The following is a 21,362-nucleotide window of genomic DNA, read 5'->3' as shown; positions in this document are numbered from 1 at the left end:
ATGTAAAAATATATTTTGCACAATAATTGGCTGATAAATTATGCCTGAATGAATTGGAGTAAAATGTACCATTTTTCACAATTAAAAAATACATATTTTATTCAATAATTGGCTGAAAAATGTGCCTGAATGAATTGGAGAAAATTAAAAATGTTTCAAAATTGTAAAAATATATTTTGCACAATAATTGGCTGATAAATTATGCCTGAATGAATTGGAGTAAAATGTACCATTTTTCACAATTAAAAATATATATTTTATTGGTTGATAAATTATGCCTGAATGAATTGGAGTAAAATTGACTACTTTTTGAAAAAATATATATATCTTATGCAATAATTGGTTGATAAATTATGCCTGAATGAATTGGAGTAAAATAAAAAAAATGATGTGACTTTACTGTATATTCAATTCAGATATTTTTCATATGGATCTTCGCCTTTTTACTAATTTACGAATACCCTGGCCTATTTCTGTTTTTTTTTTTTTTTTTTATATCCAAACTGTGCCATAAAACACCAAATTTGATCTCGGTCCTGACCAACCTGTAAACTCGGGCTGACACCGGCAGTTGTAGGAGTTGACACTGTCGACACAGGTGCCGCCGTTCTGGCACTCGTGACCCGGGCAGTCGTCAATATTCTGGTTGCAGTTTTTCCCCGTGAAGCCTGCACAACAGCAACAAATGTCATGTGATATAGTTTGTTTCTAAACCACCTCAGACTGTCAGTTATTCTTCTGATCTATTGGTCGGGTATTCATGTTCAGTGACGTGACCTACAGCTTTGTTTCTCCATCTGTGCGTCTTGAGTATGTGTGTGTGTGTGTGTGTGTGTGTGTGTGTGTGTGTGTGTGTGTGTGTGTGTGTGTGTGCATTTGAAGGCGGCAACCTGGCCCCCATTAGGTACAGTCTGGCTGTGCGATGTGCAAAGGATGTTGTCCCTGTGACTATTTCCTTTGCGATAAGCCCAGATGCCTTCCTGCTTTGGCCCCGTTCACACACACTCAACCGCAGCATAACACGAAGGTCAATAAAACAACTTTATTATAAGTACAGTTTATTTCTTTCATTACAATACAATAGCATATTTATTATACATAAAATAATGTATATTTTGTGTAGTTTTAAGGCTGATTTAGTAGAAAATGTTTTATGCGGACCTGGGAACGGATTATTCTCTTTTTAATGGTTTCTTATAGGAAATAAATGTTTGGCAGATGAACTTTTTTCCTTACACTTTGTGGGAACCATTTAAGTTTGTACGCTGAGGAATCACCTATATTTTGTGAAATCTTAAGGCGTATTTCGTGGAAAATTGTGTTTTATGGGGACCTGGATACGGATTATTCTCTTTTTAATGGTTTCTTATAGGAAATAAATGTTCGGCAGATGAACTTTTTGCCCTGCACACACTTTCTGGGAACCGGTTGGGTTGGTGAGCTGAGGTATCACTGTAATTGCGATCTAGCTCGCTATCTAAGTTATCCTGTCACTGTAAAGTGACCTTGAGAGTTTTGATAGGCGCTGATAAAAGAAATGTATTATTACCATGTTATTATTATTATTATTATTAGGTAACTAGCTCGCTTCTATCTAATTGAGTAACTTCCGGGTTGAGTGGCTGCTGTTTCTCACCCACTGCAAAACTTATCCTGTGACTGTAAAGTGACCTTGAGAGTTTTGAAAGGCGATTATAAATGAAATGTATTATTATTATTATTATTATTATTATTATTATTAGCTATCTATTAGCTAGCTTTCTATCTACAGTGAGACCTCAACTTACAAACACCTTATCTTACAAACTTTTCATCTTACAAACTTCAAATTTCTGAAAATTAAACCTTATAATAAGCACTATTTTCATAATACACACCCACCACGGCTGGCGGAGTGATCTTCGGCGGAAGCACACGACCGAACAGCACCAGAGGTTAAGTTATCAACAGTCCTTATGGAAGGTGACTCTCCTTCCATAAGCCATCAACGACCATCAAAAAGGTAAATAAAACTTTATTTTACACCACAGTTTATTTCTTTAGTTACAGTCGTCATGTAATTTGCCTCTCTTTCCAAACAGCAATTCCGTTTGACCTTCAACCTCCAACGCCATTCCATCAAGCCATCAATGACCATCACAAATGTAAATAAAGTGACTTTATGATACAATGCAGTGTATTTCTTTCATTACAATACAATAGCACATTTATTATAAGGTATGTTGTGTGTAGTTTTAAGGCTTATTTAGTTGAGAAGTATATTTTATGGAAACCCGGGAACGGATTATTCCCATTTTAATGGTTTCCTATGGGAATTTCTTTTTTTTTGAGATACACACTTTTCGCCTTACACACTCTGTCTGGGAACCAATTAAGTTCGTAAGTTGAAGTCTCACTGTATTTGAGTTACTTCCAGGTTGAGTGAATGCTGGCACGTGTGGCTGCCACTGCTCACCCACTGCAAAACTTATCCTGTGACCGTAAAGTGACCTTGAGAGTTTTTAAAGGTGCTTATAAATGAAATGTATTATTATTATTATTATTATTAACACACACTTCCTGCGTCCGTTTGTGACAGATGTGTCATGTCAATTTCATGCTGTAGCGTATTATGAGGTTCCTACCAGGCACACAGGTGCATTCATAGTTGGTGTCACCCTTCTGGACGCAGGTGCCTCCGTTTTGGCACGGCGACGGGTTGCAGGGGAGGTAGCGGTTTTCGCAGTGCTCGCCGGCGTACTCGGCCGGGCAGCGGCAACGGTAGCCGCCCACCACGTTGACGCAGACGCCGCCGTTGTTGCACGGCGGCGGGTCGGCGTCGCACTCGTTGACGTCCTGCTTGCAGGTCTTGCCCGAGAAGAAGGGCGTGCAGGCGCAGATGTAGTGCGACTCGATGGCCGAGCAGCGGCCGTCGTTGGCGCAGGGGTTGGACGCGCAGGGGTCGGGGTGTTGGCACTGGTTACCTGGGAAGACAGTTCATTTTTCTTCATCCTCTTTTCTCTAATACTACTACTACTACTACTACTACTACTAATAATAATAATAATAATAATAATAATAATAATAATAATAATAATAATAATAAAACATTAACAATAATTCTAATATAATAACAATAAAAATAATAAAAGTAACATAACAAAAACAATAACTTCAATAATAATAACAATTATAATAATAGTAATAATAATAATAATCGTAATATAATTATGATGATCGTAATATAATAACAATAACTTCAATAATAATAACTTCAACAATAATAATAATAGTAATATAGTAATAACAATAATAATAGTAGTATAATAATAAAAATAACTTCAACAACAATAATAATAATCATAATACATTCATAAGCACCTTTCAAAACTCCCAAGGAAAAATCATATGATCACTCAAATAATCCCACTTGAGAACAAGATCGTTGATTTCTTCAATATTTAATATTTTTTATTGACATTTCCCTATTTTATAATCTTTTAATATTTCCTTTATTTTTAAAATATTTCTCTATATTTTTCATTTAACTAATATTTTGAATGACTGTGGTACATAAACCAATATTTTTCATGTAATATTTAGTTTAATTTTGCTAAGTATTGTGTGCTTTGTTAATGTTTTTTAATTTTTTTTGTGCTCATATTTTGTCTAGTCATTTTGATTTGGTGAAATAGTGCATGTTTGTTATATTTTTGCTTCATGAAGCAATTGTGAAGCAATTGTGACTTGATGAAGCTTCACTTCACTAAATATGCAATCAATTTTAAGACATTTCCTTTCATATTCAAACGTTCGTATTCAAATCAAGATCACCAATTGCAGGAGTCAAAAAATATCAAGTGCTTCATGAAGCTTCATTTATCACAGCCTTTACTTCCGACTCATGGCAGACAAATAATGGCATTCCACTGTTTCTAATCCTTACCTGACCATCCGGGCGGGCAGCGGCACTTGAACGCCAGCGGGCCATCCGGCTGGCAGGTGCCCCCGTTGCGGCACGGCGCTCCGACGCATGCGTTGCCGGTGAGCGTCTGGCAGCGGCGATCGGTGAAGCCCGGCTTGCAGGCGCAGCTGAAGTCAACAACGTCGGCTTTGGTCACCACGCTGCACGTTGCGCCGTTCAAGCAAGCCGCGCCCGTGCACGGGTCGCGAAACTGGCACCTGTTTCCGGCGTATCCGTCCCGACACCTGAGGAAAATAATACCCTTTAATACAGATGTTTTTTTTTTAATCGGAGAGCTTTGATGTTAATGCTGGAAAGCTTCATAAAAGAAAACATTCCACAAAAAAGGGAGTTAAGAATACAGGGATACCTTGGCTTACGAACGTAATTGGTTCCCAGACAGAGTGTGTAAGGCAAAAAGTGTGTATCCCAAACATTAATTTCCCATAGGAAACCATTAAAATGAGAATAATCCGTTCCCAGGTCCCCATAAAACAATTTTCTACTTTCTAATTTTCTAAGCCTTAACAAACTATACCTTATTTTATTGATAATAAATGTGCTATGGTATTATAATTAAAGAAATAAACTTCACTTTATAATAAAGTCGTTTTATTTAGCTTTGTGATGGTCGTTGATGGCTTGATGGAATGGAGTGGCCGGTTTCATTCGCATTAAAAACTAGATGAGGAACGTAACCTTCTTCTTTCACCATCTTGAGGAATGATCCCTTGGAGGTGCTTTCTCTGTGATAATTCTATCTAGTTCCTCATCAATTGTGTTCTGTTTAGCTGGGTTGATAGCTTTTTGCATCAAGTGTACAGATGGCTTGTGCGGGTTGTTTGTGGAGCCTGATTGATGGGATATTTTAACCTTGCAGTCTACACTCTGCCTTTGAACTATCAAAGTTGAAACTTTCTCACTGTCGTCTGCCTGTCTCTTTAATGTTTAAACCACCTGCCCTCACTGCTACGTTCTTGACCAATCATGTGGCTTTAACCATAGACTGGGGGTGGGGAATAGAGGACAAAAACAGTTGTCTGCCATTTTGTTGTTAGAACGGGCTCGGTCGCGAAAGACACATCACTCATTGAGGCAGCTCCGTGTACGAAAAAAGTTCGTACGCCAAGGTAAAGTACGTATGCCAAGGTAAAACTATCATAAATTTAACGTTCGTAAACCGAAAAGTTCGTAAGCCAAGGGGTTAGTAAACCGAGGTATCACTGTATTTTGATTGGCCTTCCCCTAAAATAGCAAGAGCAGTGTCACACCAAATACCTGACCACAGATAGACAAATCTATTGGCCCTAAAATGGATGCCAGCATTCCATCCCAAAACATTCCCAGGGGGTCCAATGTGAGTGAAACAGGGCTGAACGGCGGACCTTCTTTTAGGAACGGACAAATGTTTGGACAGTGGCTCTCTCAGGGGGATTAGCCAATTTTGGGATTGTGGCAAGAATAAGAAAACATCACATGCTAGGCTGCCCGCTGTGTAAACACCAGACTGAGTGACCGGCGGCAGGCCAAGCAAGGCTTCCATTAAGGTCAAAAACAAAAAAGAAAAAAACTTTCAAAAGACCTCAATCATCGGTATGGAGGGTAAAAGTAACATTTTTCAATGAATTCATTTCATTTGAGGGCAGCAGAACAGCTCAATGCTGCTTCACCGTGTTTGCCTTGACGATTACAATTACAGACCTTGAAGTCCGACTGGGTTTATATTCCATTCGAATTTTCTGGCTAAAGAAAATGAATATAGATGCTACGCTAATCATGAGTGTGACTTTAACACAAACGAAACGTCAGAAAGACAACAACAGCGTCAATAACAACAATGTGAATACAGACACTCCCCAACTTACGAACGAGATATGTTCCAAACGGTTGTTCGTAAGGTGAATTCGTTCGTAAGTTGCTTCCGTGCTATATTCTCTATTTGCTATCTAGCTGGCTAGGTAAAGAGCTAGCTAGCTAGTCTTCTATTTTCTATCTAGCTGGCTAGCTATCGATCTAGCTATTAGCCATCAAGCTAGCTCTCTATTTGCTATCTAGCTGGCTAGCAATCTATCTATCTAGCTATTAGCTATATATTAGCTTGCAAGCTAGCTTTCTATTTGTTTGAGTTACTTTCGGGTTGAGTGAACGCTGGCGCGTGTGGCTGCCGCTGTTCACCCACAGAAAAACAGAGCCTGTGACTATAAAGTGACCTTGAGAGTTTTGAAAGGTGCTTAGAAATGAAATCTATTATTATTATTATTATTATTGTTATTTTTGTGATTAATGTTATTATTATTATTGTTATTATTATTGTTATTATTATAAAGATATGTACATGTATTACTGGATAAAAGACTACATATGTTACTATGTTTGTATGTACCATTGTTTGTAACTCGAATGTTCGTAAGTAGGGGGGACGTCTGTATTTGTTTTCTCTTGCCTTAATTTCCATCTTTTTCTTTCTTTTTAAAATAAAGACGTTCCCTACTTACAAACATTCGAGTTACAAACAAAGTAAAGATATTTTTGATGTGAACAATGTTCCGGAAAACATTATTATTGCTTGGATTCACGCGAGAGCTGCACACGAACCGGTACGTTGTGTAACAAACGATTGCTTATAAAAATGCGATTAGTGGGGCGGGGGGGGTGTTGAAAGAAGAAATACGATATACAGTAGCAGTGTCTCCCTAAATGTCTCAGCGTGTTGTGATTTTTGTACGTCTTAAACCTGTTGAGCCGCAAATTCTTGCACATTAACAGCTTCTCTCGGGAGGGAAAGTGTGCGTAGTGGGGGTGGGGGGTCTCTTTAGGGCCCAGCAGTTGTGAAGCGCTGCACGAGTGTGCTGGAAAAAGCCAGCAGGGAGCAGGTGCGCATGTTAATGAGGAAGACGGCAGCTGCTGCCCCGGCATATTCAAAAGTTTCCTCGCCATCACCCACAACCAACACCAACAACACCTCCCATATTCCCACCACTCTTACTGCTTGTGACACCCCCATAAGGACCATTTGTCCACAAGTCATGCTCAAAGTTCTTACAGATACTATGCTGCCATTTTTATCAATAAAACTAAAATGAAACATATACAGTAAAGTGTCGTTATATCGATATTCAAGGGAGTCCGAAAAAATATCGATATAACCAGGACTATCGATATATCCGACCCTGTTTGCATGTAATTTTCTCCGTCCGTGCATAGAAATAGTATCGATATAACCGGGACTATCGATATATCCGATATCGATATAACGAGACTTTACTGTATATATATATATATATATATATATATTTTTTTTAAAACAAAACACACCCATTGAATGCTAATTAAAACTCATTGAATTAAAAAAAACTAAGTAAAAAAATACATTAGTGTTAGGGTTTAGGGTTAGGGTTAATATATTGGTTCGTTAAAATAAGTAAAAAAAAAAATAATAATAATTAATTGTTTCATTATGGGGTGTATGACCGGCCTGATTGCTCCATTTGCTCTGGTATCACCGCATCAGCATATCTAAGCCTACGTTGCCTAAGAAGTCTGTTGTAGGAACGATCCAAATTGAACCTTACCCCACCATGGCGATTTAGTGATGGGTTTTGCTGTTTTATAAAAATAGCTTCTTTTCCTCCACCTTTAAACCATCTATTTTTTTCCCCGACGCCTTCGGTGAAGTATGGATGGCGGTTGAAGAAACCTTCTCATCGATGGACCACTCCTGTACGACTAAAAGCTTACACAGCGCCTTTCAAAACTCTCGAGGTCACTTTACAGGATCGTCTTTCTGTGGGTGAGCAGCGGCAGCCACACGCGCCAGCGTTCACTCAACCCGGAATAACTCAAAAAGATAGAAAGCTAGCTAGCTAACTAATAGCTAGCTATTAGATAGTTAGATAGCTAATAGATATCTAGCATAGCTAGCTAGAGAGGTAGTATTGCTGGAGCAAAGTGCGAACATGGACAAAAGGCAAATGCCCCTTGTGGAGGTGGGAAAAAAAAAAACATTGCCTGAGGTCTGACCAGCGCTTTATCAGCACCCAAGCATGAAACAAACAAAACCCGGACATGGCGCTCTATGTCCTATTTTCAATTCCCGAATAAATTTGTGAATGGCAGTGAATGACTTAATTAATTAGTTAATTAATTACTTTGGAATACATCAAATCTGAACCGACACAAGTTCTATTGATTAATATTTCGAAATTCATTACGTTCACAGCTCACGGCAACTTTTTCATGGCATAATCAGTCTCAACCGAGGACAGCCACTACACAAAACACGTAGTCAGAATTGGACAAAGAAAAGGATATCCATAACATCCGCTTACAACAAAGACTAAATTTAGCCCCTCCCCGATATGTAAACATTCTCTCTCTCCATCAAAATGTATCGCTTCAACATACTTCCCAAACACAAATTCCTGTAGATTTCAGGCATTTCAGGACCAAAAAGCAAACAGTTGAAATTGTGTATAGTCAAAAACAAATAGCTAGCGTCTCCGCACGTGGATACGCTAACCAAACAACCGCGTCAACGGTGGTGCGCACTCGGTGAAGAATGCTAACAGTTTGCTCTTCATTCTGGCGACGGCCTGTCATGTGTACGCATGGCGCGGAGTCGCTTTTTAAAAGGCGCCAAAGAATGCAAATTTGCCTTCTCAGTTAGCGTTCGTAACGTCACTTGTGAGCGGGCTTTGAACAACGCTGCCACTTTGAGTTAAGTTGAAAAAAAAGGGGAGGGGTCACAGTAGTTGATGTACAGTGATACCTTGGCTTACGAACTTAATTGGTTCCCAGACATAGTGTGTAAGGCAAAAAGTGTGTATCCCAAATATTAATTTCCCATAGAAAACCATTAAAATGAGAATAATCCGTTCCCAGGTCCCCATGAAACATAATTGTCTACTTTCTAATTTTTGCTATGGTATTATAATTAAAGAAATAAACGGCACTGTATAATAAAGTCATTTTATTTACCCTTGTGAAGGTCGTTGATGGCTTGATGGAATGGAGTGGCCGCTTTCATCAGCATTACACACTTGATGAGGAACATAGCCTTCTTCTTTCACCATCTTGAGGAATGATCCCTTGTGGGTGCTTTCTCTGTGATAATTTTATCTAGTTCCTCATCAATTGTGTTTTATTTAGCTGAGTTGATAGCTTTTTGCATCAAGTGCACAGATTGATGGGATATTTTAACCTTGCAGTCTCCACTCTGCCTTTGAACTATCAAAGTTGAAACTCTCTCACTGTCATCTGCCTGTCTCTTTAATGTTTAACGGCCTCACTCTCTCTCTCTGTCTGTAACTCCCAGCCCCTCACTGCTGCGTTCTTGACCAATCACATGGCTTTAACCGACGACTGGGGGTGGGGAATAGAGGACCAAAACAAGCCGGCTGCCATTTTCTTGTCATGAGAATGGGCTCGCTCGCGAACGACACATCACTCATTGTGGCAGCTCCGTGTGTATCCCGAAAAATAGTTTGTATGCCAAGGTAAATTTTTCATAAATTTAACGTTCGTAACCCGAAAGGTTCGTAAGCCAAGGGATTCGTAAGCCGAGGTATCACTGTACTCTCGATAGTCAAACAGATAAATGCAAAATGAAAGCACTCGCAATGAACATGGATTTTTTTTCTTTCATTACTCAATATAGATTATCTTTGTTTAAAAAAACAGAAACAACATTGATTTGATGACCATCTCGTCCTTTTTTTCCTCGCAATTTGTTCTGACGTTGCCCCAATAAAAGAAAAAAACACCTTTCAAACAACTAAACAGAGCAAGGTGAGATAACAGACCGTCAACGGCTCTTTTTTATAGAATCAAAAAGAGCGAGCGCCAGCTGCTTCAACAAGAAGAATCTCAGCAGCAGCTCAAACTCCGCCGCAGGAAAGGTAAATAAAGACGACGTGTGAAAAGGTGGAGCGCATATCAGAACCTGAGCAAATATCAGGTGTTGTGTGAGCTATCGTCGAACTGAGGGCATTAGCATGTTTGTGAAGACGATACTACTACCACTACTACTACCTCTACCACGACCACTACCACTACCGATACCAATACCGGTACTAATACTAATACTAATACTAATACTAATACTAATACTAATACTAATAATACATTGAATTTCTAAGCGCCTTTCAAAACTCTCAAGGACACTTTCCAGTCACAGGATTTTTTTGTGCGGGTGAGCAGCGGCAGCCATTCGCGCCAGTAATTAATATAATATAATATAATATAATATAATATAATATAATATATATAATATAATATAATATAATATATTCACGTCACGGGATAAGAACTTTTTTTGGTGTGTGCGGGTGAGCAGCGGTAGCCATTCGCGGCAGCGTTCACTCTACCCGGAAGTAACACAGCAGCAAAGTTATGAAAGGAAGAGGAAAGGAAAGAAAGAAGTAGAAAAACAACATAATAATAATACATTTCATTTATAAGCGCCTTTCAAAACTGTCAAGGACACGTTACAGTCACAGGTTTTTTTTTTGTGGGTGAGCAGCGGCAGCCACACGGGCCAGCGTTCACTCAAACTGGAAGTAACACACACATAATATAATAATAATAAATCATAATATGATAAAATAATAATTTTTGGATTGGATCGCAGTGAGGAAATGTATATTCCCACTCTCGAGGACTTGCACACTGCAAGAATCCAAACTAGGGCGCGGAAAATCCTACTGGACCCTCCGCACCCTGCCCACCACCTTTTCCAGCTACTCCCCTCAGGCAGGCGCTACCGATCCATGCGCACCAAATCCAGCAGACATTTAAACAGCTTCTTCCCCCAAGCCATTAACTCTTTGAACTCTTTCAACAGTAGCCAAAATGGAACTGTATAGTGCCACTTAGCAGTTTTTTTGACAACGATACTAGTGCAGCGTGTTCTACCGGAAACAAATTTCTTGTGTGTTCTACATACTTGGCAATAAAGATGATTCTGATTCTGATTCTGATTCTGATCTGATTCTGATTTCACAGCAGCAACGTTAGGAAAGTAAAAGAAAAGGAAAGGAAGAAAAATAATAACTATATAAATCAATATGTATCATATTGTATTTTGAACAGCCACCCCCAATTTAAGATCAGATAACTCCAGACCTATATAATTTAGGAATTAACTTTTTTTTCTGATGAGAGAAGAGAGTCTAAGGTTTCTAACACTGCATTGAATGTTTATGTAGTCCTAAAACTTTATACTATTCTGTGGGTCCTAGAATTCGAGTGAAAATGACAAAAACCCTGGCACTGGAGTTAACATTTTGGCATATTGTTTGGCAGTGAATGAGTTAAAATCCGGATTTATCTCACCGAAAGATTCCCATTTTCAAAGCCCAATCTGCATAATATGGTGAATCATATTTTTCAAGCGCTTTGTGTTTGCCGTGTATCTTATTTTGAAGGCCCGTTTAAACGTTATAATAAACCAGAGTGACGCGGCCAGGTAGACCATTCTTCGTGTCACGATTGGTGTTTATTTTTATGTTTGGAAAATGCCAGTTTTCATGCATATCAGATTATTTCGTCGGATATAAATATCAACTGATATAAAACACTGATATTAAAAAAAAGGTTGACGGGCTCCCAGATTTGGCAGATGGACCAGCCTGATGCTACATGGGCACCCCCCCCCCCCTTTTTAAGAAGCTTAGGCGGATGGCATTTATTCAATTATTGTGGATCCCTGTGGGAGCCGTTATTGGTGTCAGGTTCTGGATTGACATCATTTGGAACATTTCAGAATAATAGCCTTTTGGGACACTTCATTAAAGGACAACTGACACCATTTTTTTTGTTTCCTAACTGACATCAGAAAAACGTTTTATAGCATCCAAAACATGCAGGCTGATATTTTTAGTCAAATGCAAAACACCAATAAAAATGACTTAAAGCACAGGTGTCAAAGTCAAGGCCCGCGGGCCAAATCCGGCCCGCCACATCATTTTTTTCGGCCCGCGAAAGCAAATCAAACTTGTTAAATTCCATGATGATTGCTAAAATCGGAGCCAAAATTTCATATTTTTGGATGTCAACCACAATAAAAGTCATTATTCTTGACTTCAGATTTGAAAACGAGTTATTCATTAATTTGCTGTGTGCTCTATATGTAATATTTGAAGGGATTTAAACATTCTAATGGGTTCCCCAAATTCATAACGGCCCTCGAGAGGAAACCATAACTACAATGTGGCCCGCGGCAAAAAATGACTTTGACACCCCTGACTTAAAGTGTCCCAAAACTGCCACAAAATGAGCTCGGAACTGGGCAGATTCAGAAAGTCCCTCCCCCTTGTTCGTGACGTCACACCAGGATACTCCTTCACAAACTGCCTTGCTCCAGAATCAAAACAATGGCTTCAGATTCGGAAAAGATGCTTTCTTGTTACTCATCCACTTATGAATATGATTCAAATAGTTCTGAAGAGGAAAGCATACATGTTTGCAATCGATTAAAGAAGTTCTTCCGTATCAATTCGAGCCGTCTGGAGTCCAATGTAGCGTCACAGAAAATGCACAAGATGGCGCACAAGCTCCATTGGAAATGGGCTGATTTGTCTGCTCAAAATGACAGGGAATAACTTCTTTAATCGATTGCAAACATTTATGCTTTCCTCTTTAGAACTATTTGAATCATATTCATAACTGGATGAGTAACAAGAAAGCATCTTCTGCGTATCTGAAGCCATTATTTTGATTCTAGAGCAAGGCAAGACGTCAGGGCGTGACGTCACAAACAAGGGGGCGGGACCTTCTGAAACTCGCCATTTCCGGTTTCATTTTGAAGTAGTTTTGGGATACTTTAAGTCATTTTTATTGGTGTTTTGCATTTGACAAAAAAATATCAGCCTGCGTGTTTTGGGTATTTTAGTTGCTATGAAACGTTTTTGTGATGTCAGTTAGGAAACAAAAAAATGGTGTCGGTTGTCCTTTAAAAGAAAAATAAAGGGTCGTCATATTGATGTCAACGTCCACCAGTTTGAGCCTGAACCAAAACCTCAAATCATCACATCCTTTGTCACCCCAGGTGGTCCGGACGGGGAGTGGAAAAACTGAACCCACTGTTGTCACCTATTGAAGCCACCGCGGGATCGCGGACAACTTATAATATCACTGGTCCCCTTTACTGAAGTTCCAGACAACCCAATCAGGCCAACTCTACATCAAAACAGCCGCCGAAAGGAATCAGACATGGCGGAGGCCATGTTAAAAAAAAAATGGCTGTATTATTTCCCTTGTGTGATCACATGATGAGATGTGGCACCTTTTTTTTACTCCCTCGAGTCACTCTGAGACCATTTCCCGACTCTCAATGGAGGTGGGTGTGCCAATATGGAAGTCGAGGGGGGGTAGTATAGAGAGACTTGTCTGACCACAGCAAACAGAGGTGCCATTGAAGAGTCAGCAGAACTGGAAAGACAAGGGCTCACTTTCATGGAAGCGCGGGGATATTGAAGCATTCGCCGCACATACCAGCAAGGACGGAATTTAAGGTTCGGGTTGTTATCGGCGAACATCACCCTGGCACTGAAACGCTTACATGAAAGACACTTTTTAACTTGGCAGCGTTGTGATATGAAAAACACACTCATTCAAAGGAGGTCAAGCATCACACATCCCAAGAATAGATGTAATCAGGAAGTCCTTATACAGGGAAGATGTTTTTTTTCTAATGAAATCCTCTGAATCTTTATGCCTATTAAAGGACAACCGACATCACTTTTTTGTTTCCTAACTGACATCAGAAAAACGTTTTATAGCATCTGAAATACCCAAAACACGCAGTAAGACATTTTTAGTCAAATGCAGAACACCAATAAAAATGACTTAAAGTGTCCAAAAACTATTTCAAATTGAACCCGGAAGTGGCCAGTTTCAGAAGGTCCCGCCCCCTTGTTCGTGACATCACGCCAGGATACTCCTTCACAAACTGCCTTGCTCCAGAATCAAAACAATGGCTTCAGATTCAGAAAAGATGCTTTCTTGTTACTCATCCAGTTATGAATATGATTCAAATAGTTCTGAAGAAGAAAGCATACATGTTTGCAATCGAATTTATTCCGGTCATTTTGATGCATCTGGAGAGAAATGTAGTGACATTCTTTAGTACTCACAGTACCCAAAAAAAGGCAGAAGAGGGCGACCAAAGCTCCGTGTAAATTGTCTCCTGGGACTAACAGTCCGCTATAGATAAAAGCGGTGCATCCTTTTGGATATTGAGATGAGCACAGTTTTTGAGTGGAAGATAAAGACGGGTAGGTTCAGGCACATTCTTTGAAAATGGCTGGCAGTTACTGTACGGTTTATTATTTTTTTTTTTTCATTCAATATGAAGTTCACTCATTCTTCAAATGAATAAATACAGGTTTGATTCCAAAATGAGCGTCGGTGCAACTAAAGGAATATTGATGAGCATCAAGCGGAACACCTGTCAAAAATGATTCTTCACCTGTGAATCCAGAAACCACAAAACAGCCCAAACTTGAACCCCACAAAGAAAGAAATGGCTGGTAAGAATCAGAAACAACGTAACAGTAAACCAAAACGCTTCCAGCTAGCTTCTTGTGGAAATAACCGAATGTTAGCATAGCTTCGAGGAGGCGATGGTATTTATGGCATGGAATGTCAAGTAGCAAGCCTGTTGAGCAAACCATCCAATGGACCTTGGCGTGACACCTTGGTTCAAAAGCGAGCGACACAGCTGCCGATTCTTTCAAACAAGTTTGGTTCACAAAAAAAGTAGCATTAGCTTTGAGTTACTAGCAGTTACTAGCAATAACAGTAGCCATTCAAACAGTTTCTCTTTAAAGTAGAAGTCAACCCCAAAAAATTCCATACAACTCAACAAATCCAAACAATATTAAATACTTTATTCATGCGATGCGTATGTGGAACTGTTGCGGCTTGGAATTGAAGCGGATTTACGTGGGACAGGAGATGTGAGACAATCTCTTTTCGTCAATGGATGCTACAGCTTTGTGCATGCTTTCAACATTTAGCTTGTAGCAGACGTGCACATTCCACCACGTCCCTGATCCACTGGTGAAAAGAACGCTTTGATCCTCTCTTCTTTCATATAGAACTGCTTAATGTAACAACGAGGGTGCAGAAAGTTTTGTTTGTTTGCTTTGTCATATTATTGTTATTTAGTTTTTTTGGGTGTTTTGACTTCAAGATGGCGATGCAAGAATGGCTGCCTTTACAGCAGCTCCTGTATGTTGTTTTTCTACTTCTTTCTTTCCTTTCATCTTACTTTAATATCTTTGCTGCTGTGAAATGTAAATGTCTCCACTGCGAGACTAATAAAGGTCAATCCAATCCAATCCATCGAAAATAAATCGCGCAGTAAAATGCATACATTTTTGTCCATCTTAATGGGCGGCCATTTTGCCATTTTATCGACTGAAAATGACATCACAGACTGTGACGGTTTTGCACAAAACTTGGTTTTTAAGGACAAAAATATATATATACAGTAAAGTCTCGTTATATCGATATCCAAGGGAGTCCGAAAAAATATCGATATAACCGGGACTATCGATATAACCGGGACTATCGATATATCCGACCCTGTTTGCATGTAATTTTCTCCGTGCGTGCATAGAAATAGTATCGATATAACCGGGACTATCGATATATCCGATATCGATATAACGAGACTTTACTGTATGTCAATAAAAGTGACTAAAATAAAATAACACCACTTTTCGGAACGATCCTTCAATGTAAAGGTACTTCACTCCAGACAAAGTGCATAACTTTGGAAAAACCTCTACCATCTGTCCAGTGTGAGCATGACTGCCTAAAGGTCACTTAGGGACAAAATCCCAAGAGACTGAGAAACAGAGAGAGTGAGAAAGTGAGAGAGTGAGAGCGAGAGAGAGAAGTGAGAGAGGGGTTATAGGGGTCTGTGTCTGGAAGCACAGAGTCTGATGGTCTGGCCTCTTTGGGAAGCCTCACCCAGATTAGTCACACAGAGTTAATCGCTGCCGAGAACAATGGCCGACGGGCTTCTAGAGACTTCAGCTGTCGCTCAGTGAAAGAAAAGCAAAAACAAGTTTCAAGGCCGCCACAGAACGGGCTCAGTCGCGCGTGGACCCTCCGTCGAGGGCAGATGACTCAAGCCAGACACGCGATGGCCATTTCTTGACACGGTGACTTTTTGTACTCACTTGCACTGTTCGATGCCATCTGGTGTGACCTCACACTTCCCCTGGTTCAAACATGACTCGATGGGCATGGAGCATCTCAGACCTGACAAGGAAATGTTTTCGGTCAGAACAATAATAATAATAATAATGACACATTTCATTTTAAGCACCTTTCAAAGCTCTCAAGGACACTTTACAGTCACAGACAAGCATAGGTACAGTGATACCTTGGCTTACGAATTTAATTGGTTCCCAGACAAAGTGTGTAAGGCGAAAAGTGTGTATCGCAAAAATTAATTTCCCATAGGAAACCATCAAAATGAGAATAATCCGTTCCCAGGTCCCCATAAATCATAATTTTCTACTTTGTAATTTTCTAAGCCTTAAAACTACACAAAATATACCTTATTTTATGTACAATACATGTGCTATCATATTATATTTAATGAAATAAACTGTATTGTATAATAAAGTCGATTTATTTACCTTTGTGATGGTTGTTGATGGCTTGATGGAATGGAGCATTCATCAGCATTAAACACTTCATGAGGAACGTAATCTTCTTTCACAATCTTGAGGAATGATTGTTTGTATGTGTTCTCTGTGATAATTGTATCTAGTTCCTCATCAATTGTGTTCTGTTTAGCTGGGTTGATAGCTTTTTGCATCAAGTATACAGATGGCTTGTGCGGGTTGTTTGTGGAGCCTGATTGATGGGATATTTTAACCTTGCAGTCTACACTCTGCCTTTAAACTATAAACTTGAAACTTTCTCACTGCCGGCTGCCTGTCTCTTTAATGTTTAAACCACTCCCCCTCACTGCTGCGTTTTTGACCAATCACGTGGCTTTAACCGAAGACTGGGGAATAGAGGACAAAAACAGTCGGCTGCTATTTTGCTGTGAGAAGAATGGGCTCGTTCGCAAACGACGCATCACTCATTGAGGCAGCTCCGTGTGTATCCCGAAAAATAGTTTGTGTGCCAAGGAAAAGTTCGTATGCCAAGGTAAAATTTTCATAAATCTAACGTTCGTAAACCGAAAACTTCGTAAACCAAGGAGTTCGTAAACCGAGGTATCACTGTACTATAATAAATAAAATACAATCACAAATAATACAATACAATAAAATATAATTATAAATAGAAACAAGAGAAAGAGCTACACAGAAAATGCAATTTTAAATAGATAGGTTTTGAGATGGGATTTGAAGGTGGGAAGAGAATCGATGTTACGAATGTTGGGAGGAAGTGAGTTCCAGAGTTTGGGGGCAGAGCAGCTGAAAGCTCTGTCCCTCATCGTGCTGAGACGGAATAGAAATACACCTGCGCTACTTCTGAAAGTACGATGGAAACAGTGCGAAAAGTCTGAAAGGGTCGAGTGTAGAAAAAAAAATCTATCTTCATTCTCATGACACGACAACTTCAGAATCTAAAGTAAAGAGGGAAATGAATCTATTTTTAAAATTTAAACATTAAGAAAGGTTGTCAAAAACGTTTTGAAAACTGTAAAAATATTTTTTAAAAAGAACATACATTTCTGCAGAAAGTGCTTAAGATTGATCTGTGTCTTTTGTGTTGTATCACATTTTTTGGTTATTTGTTTTTGTTGTTGTTTTCACTTCAAGATGGTGCCGCGACAGTGACTGCTTTTACAGCAGCTCCTGTATGTTTTTTCTACTTCTTCCTTTCCTTTCTTCTTACTGTTATCACTTTGCTGCAGTGAAATGTAAACGTCTCCACTGCGAGACTAATAAAGGCTAATCAAATCCAAATAATGAAGTTTTTGATACAACAAACATTCTGTTTTTATCTTAATTCGTATAACTTCTTCAAATAAAAAGATGGTATTTTAATATAAAAAAGTGTTATATCCATAAAAAAATGTTCTATTTTAAAAATATGTTTAATTATTTAAAGAAATATTTTTGATGAAAATAGAGCCGTCAAGATTGTTATATATGGATGGTAATGTAATGAGTTTGAAGAAATATTAAAGTAAAGTAAATATACTATTAAAGGCTTTTTGCTTCTGATTCTATTATTTCATACTTATTACATCAGAATCCAAAAAAAGAAGAAATATGTGGCTGTATCACGATTACTTTGGTTTCTTTTTTTACTTGAAATGGGCAATTATGGGGTGGGTCCTTGTAAAAACGCCAAAAATTACCCCTGCTTTAGTCACCTGTCCCTTCTGTCATAACTTACCGCGTAAATTGTACGTTAGTGTTTATAGTCAATAAATGAGAACTTAACTGCAGGTGCATAAAGATCCGACAAAAAAACAAACGCACTGCTTTGTTTTTAGTGAGTTTGTGTCCATATTTCATGTCAGAATACATTTATAGCGTCGAGTTGAAAAAGTTTCGCTAACTCTGACTCGGGTCATGAAACCTACTGTAAGCGTTCATATAAATAACAGCGCAACAGGTCGTCTTCTGAAAAAAAAAGATAAGACTTTAAAATCACCACACACGGGAAATAAACAAGTGTTTTTTTAGCTAAATGCTAAAAGTGACTCACCTCCAGTTCGTCCAATCATGCACAACACTAAAATGACTTTCGCCAAGAAAATAGGCATTCCTTCTGGTTCACAAAGTGCTTACACATAAAGTCCACATGGGTTGTTCATAAATCCGAATGTCCTCTTGTTTACGACTGTTGAGAAGGAAGACAAAAAAAGTTGGAGTAGATCCACGGTGAAAGTTTGAAACGCCGATGTCAACCTTAAGATGTTGTCGCCGCACTTTTTCGGCTGGAAATGACCCCGACGAGCCGCTTCACATCTGGGGAGGCGAGGCGAGGAGGAGGGCCCCCTTGGACGGCGCGGTCCCACGGTGCCCTCCACCCCCTTTCCCTCGTCCCCCTCCCCCAGTCATTTTCCCTCCAAACAAACACACACTTGATCAAAAGATAGCGTGAAGATGAGGCGAAAAAAGTTTGTTTCACGCCATACTTTTCTTCCTTGTCCCGCGTAAAGTGTATCAACAACAGTAAGTCTATTTGTGTGTGCGTGGGGGGGGGGCGTTAGCTAAACGACCAAAATAGCTAGTGTGAAAATGAATTTTAAATAAGCTTTCGAATGACACACAAATCATTTTGATGGGTTATAAAACGACTTTTGAATGTTGTTATTTGTTATGCTCTATAAAACATAATAAAAGCTTTAAAAAAAACTCAACATGTCCCAAAATGCACCAGGATTTGGACAAAATGGCCGCCACAGATTAGGGGAAAAATATCTGTCAACGTATATACGTTTTCCCCGTATATTATACGTTTTTTATCATTTCAAATAATAATAATACATTTCATTTAGAACTGCCTTTCAAAACTCTCAAGGTCACTTTACAGTCACAGGATAAGTTTTTCAGTGGGTGAGCAGCGGCAGCCACATGCGCCAGCATCCACTTAATCATTCAAATAGATAGAAAGCAAGTTAGCTACATGATAGATAGCTATACATCTCTGAAGTGAACGAAGAGAGCCGGTTCCTAACAAGGAGCCGGAAATGGGAGCCGACTTTTTTCGTCCTCTAGTCCCCGCCCCCAGTCTTCGGTTCAAGCTGCACGTGATTGGTCGAAATCCGTGGTAGAGGAGGGAGGGGAGAATTACAGACACACGCAGCAGTGAGAAGAAGGGGGAGGGGGGATGTTAGGGTACACAGGTGGACAAATGTTATCACATTATGCTGTTAATATATGTTAAAATGATTCAATTATTATTCGTAATTGGTATATTGGTATGATAGCATTATTAATATAAAAAGCAAATTAGTGACAGCTGATCATCAGACCAGAGTAACCACAGGCAAAGTGATAGTTAGTAGATGCTCTCTGTGCACATATAAATGAAGCCATATAAATAAAAATATTTGATATAGTGCATTTTTTTACATGAGTAATTCGTTTTTCACATAATTTTACGTGATTTTTGGTTCAAGAAAAAAAACTAAAACAACAATGAACAAACTGAGGAGCCATTCGGGAGCCATAAGAGCCGGATCTTTTTAATGAGCCGAGCCAAAAGAACCGGCTCTCTGAAAAGAGTTGAAATTCCCATCACTAATCGCTACTATTGTCAAGGCTCATCAGCAAAAGTAATCCACAATTTTATGTAGTTTTTTTTTATCGCTGCTTACGGTCAGATAGATAAAAGCATAACAGCTGTAAACTGTTTGCATTTCCGCTTGTGTAGGCGTTTTTCAAATAAAGTACTTTTATGAAATAATTGGAATCATTTATAAGGGCAGCTATTAACCAAGGTTAACAGGTAATCTATTACAACAATGATGAATAATTTATTTGACCATGTACTCACGGTTACATCTTTTTATAATATAATATAATATAATATAATATAATATAATATAATATAATATAATATAATATAATATAAAAGAATATAATATAATATAATATAATATAATATAATATAATATAATATAATATAATATAATATAATATATATATATATATATATAATATTATATAATAATATAATATATTTCTATTCATAATAAAGCTCCAGAGGTGGATATAGTGCTTCTATTTTTTCACAAATAGGTTGACTAAACTCCCATGAATGAGTCAATAAATCGCATTCAGATTTGGAGAAAAACACATGGTTCATATTTCACCTTGGATTAATCCCAACAGTTTTACAAGTACTGTATCTCACCGTGAAATAAACACCAAACCAAAACAAACTTTCCGAAATACCATCATTACCAGCAACAACATCAGGGCATGAACAGATGAAAGCATGGGAAATGCTCTATTATCAGTTTGGATCTTTCTCAGCGCTGATAAACTAACGCTGACGATGCAAGGTAAAGTTTTTCTGGCATCGTCAGCACAGAGTCGCTGCTGATTCTTACCGAGTACTGTGTGAATCCTTGCCTGAAAAGGTTTCAGTTAGATGTCGTCGGGGAAGTCGGGTTCCAGATTCACCAGCAATGTCGTCATTTAACTTAAAAAAAAAAAAGAAAAAAAATCCTGAAAATACATCTTCCACACTCTTTAATCATAAACAAACAGATTTCAAAACATATTGTGAATATAAATTGCGTATGCAGAGCGGTCGCGGCTTGGAATTGAAGCGGATTAACGTGGGCCAGGATATGAGGCAATCTTATTTCGTCAATGGATGCTACAGCTTCATGTTTACTTTCAACATTTAGCTTGTAGCAGACGTGCACATTTCACCATGATGTCACTGATCCACTGGTGAAAAGGACGTTTTGATC

At 38.7% G+C, this 21,362-nt stretch overlaps 1 protein-coding gene across 3 annotated transcripts in view; it reads right to left on the bottom strand.

Moving 5' to 3' along the window:
• LOC148898702 (neurogenic locus notch homolog protein 1-like) overlaps window positions 1-21,012 on the bottom strand; it is a 68,968-nt gene extending 47,956 nt beyond the window's left edge. For 2 of the 3 annotated variants that reach the window (XM_088993504.1, XM_088993505.1), the window contains exons 1-5: window positions 18,638-18,861; window positions 16,135-16,216; window positions 3,926-4,188; window positions 2,625-2,963; window positions 546-668 (exon numbers count right to left, since the gene is read on the bottom strand). In XM_088993504.1, the coding sequence (XP_088849630.1) occupies window positions 546-668; window positions 2,625-2,963; window positions 3,926-4,188; window positions 16,135-16,216; window positions 18,638-18,695 (865 nt within the window). In that variant the 5' untranslated portion in view covers window positions 18,696-18,861. Of the gene's footprint in view, window positions 1-545; window positions 669-2,624; window positions 2,964-3,925; window positions 4,189-16,134; window positions 16,217-18,637; window positions 18,862-20,993 lie in introns of those variants that run through there. The other variant, XM_088993506.1, reaches the window with a different exon arrangement.
• Window positions 21,013-21,362: the final 350 nt, after the last annotated feature.

Source organism: Hippocampus bargibanti, linkage group LG04, assembly GCF_051943395.1.
Source record: "Hippocampus bargibanti isolate YZ-2025 linkage group LG04, ASM5194339v1, whole genome shotgun sequence".
NCBI classification, from domain to species: domain Eukaryota; kingdom Metazoa; phylum Chordata; class Actinopteri; order Syngnathiformes; family Syngnathidae; genus Hippocampus; species Hippocampus bargibanti.
Note: the sequence above shows the minus strand (reverse complement) of the source record. Positions and strands in the feature narration are given on the sequence as shown.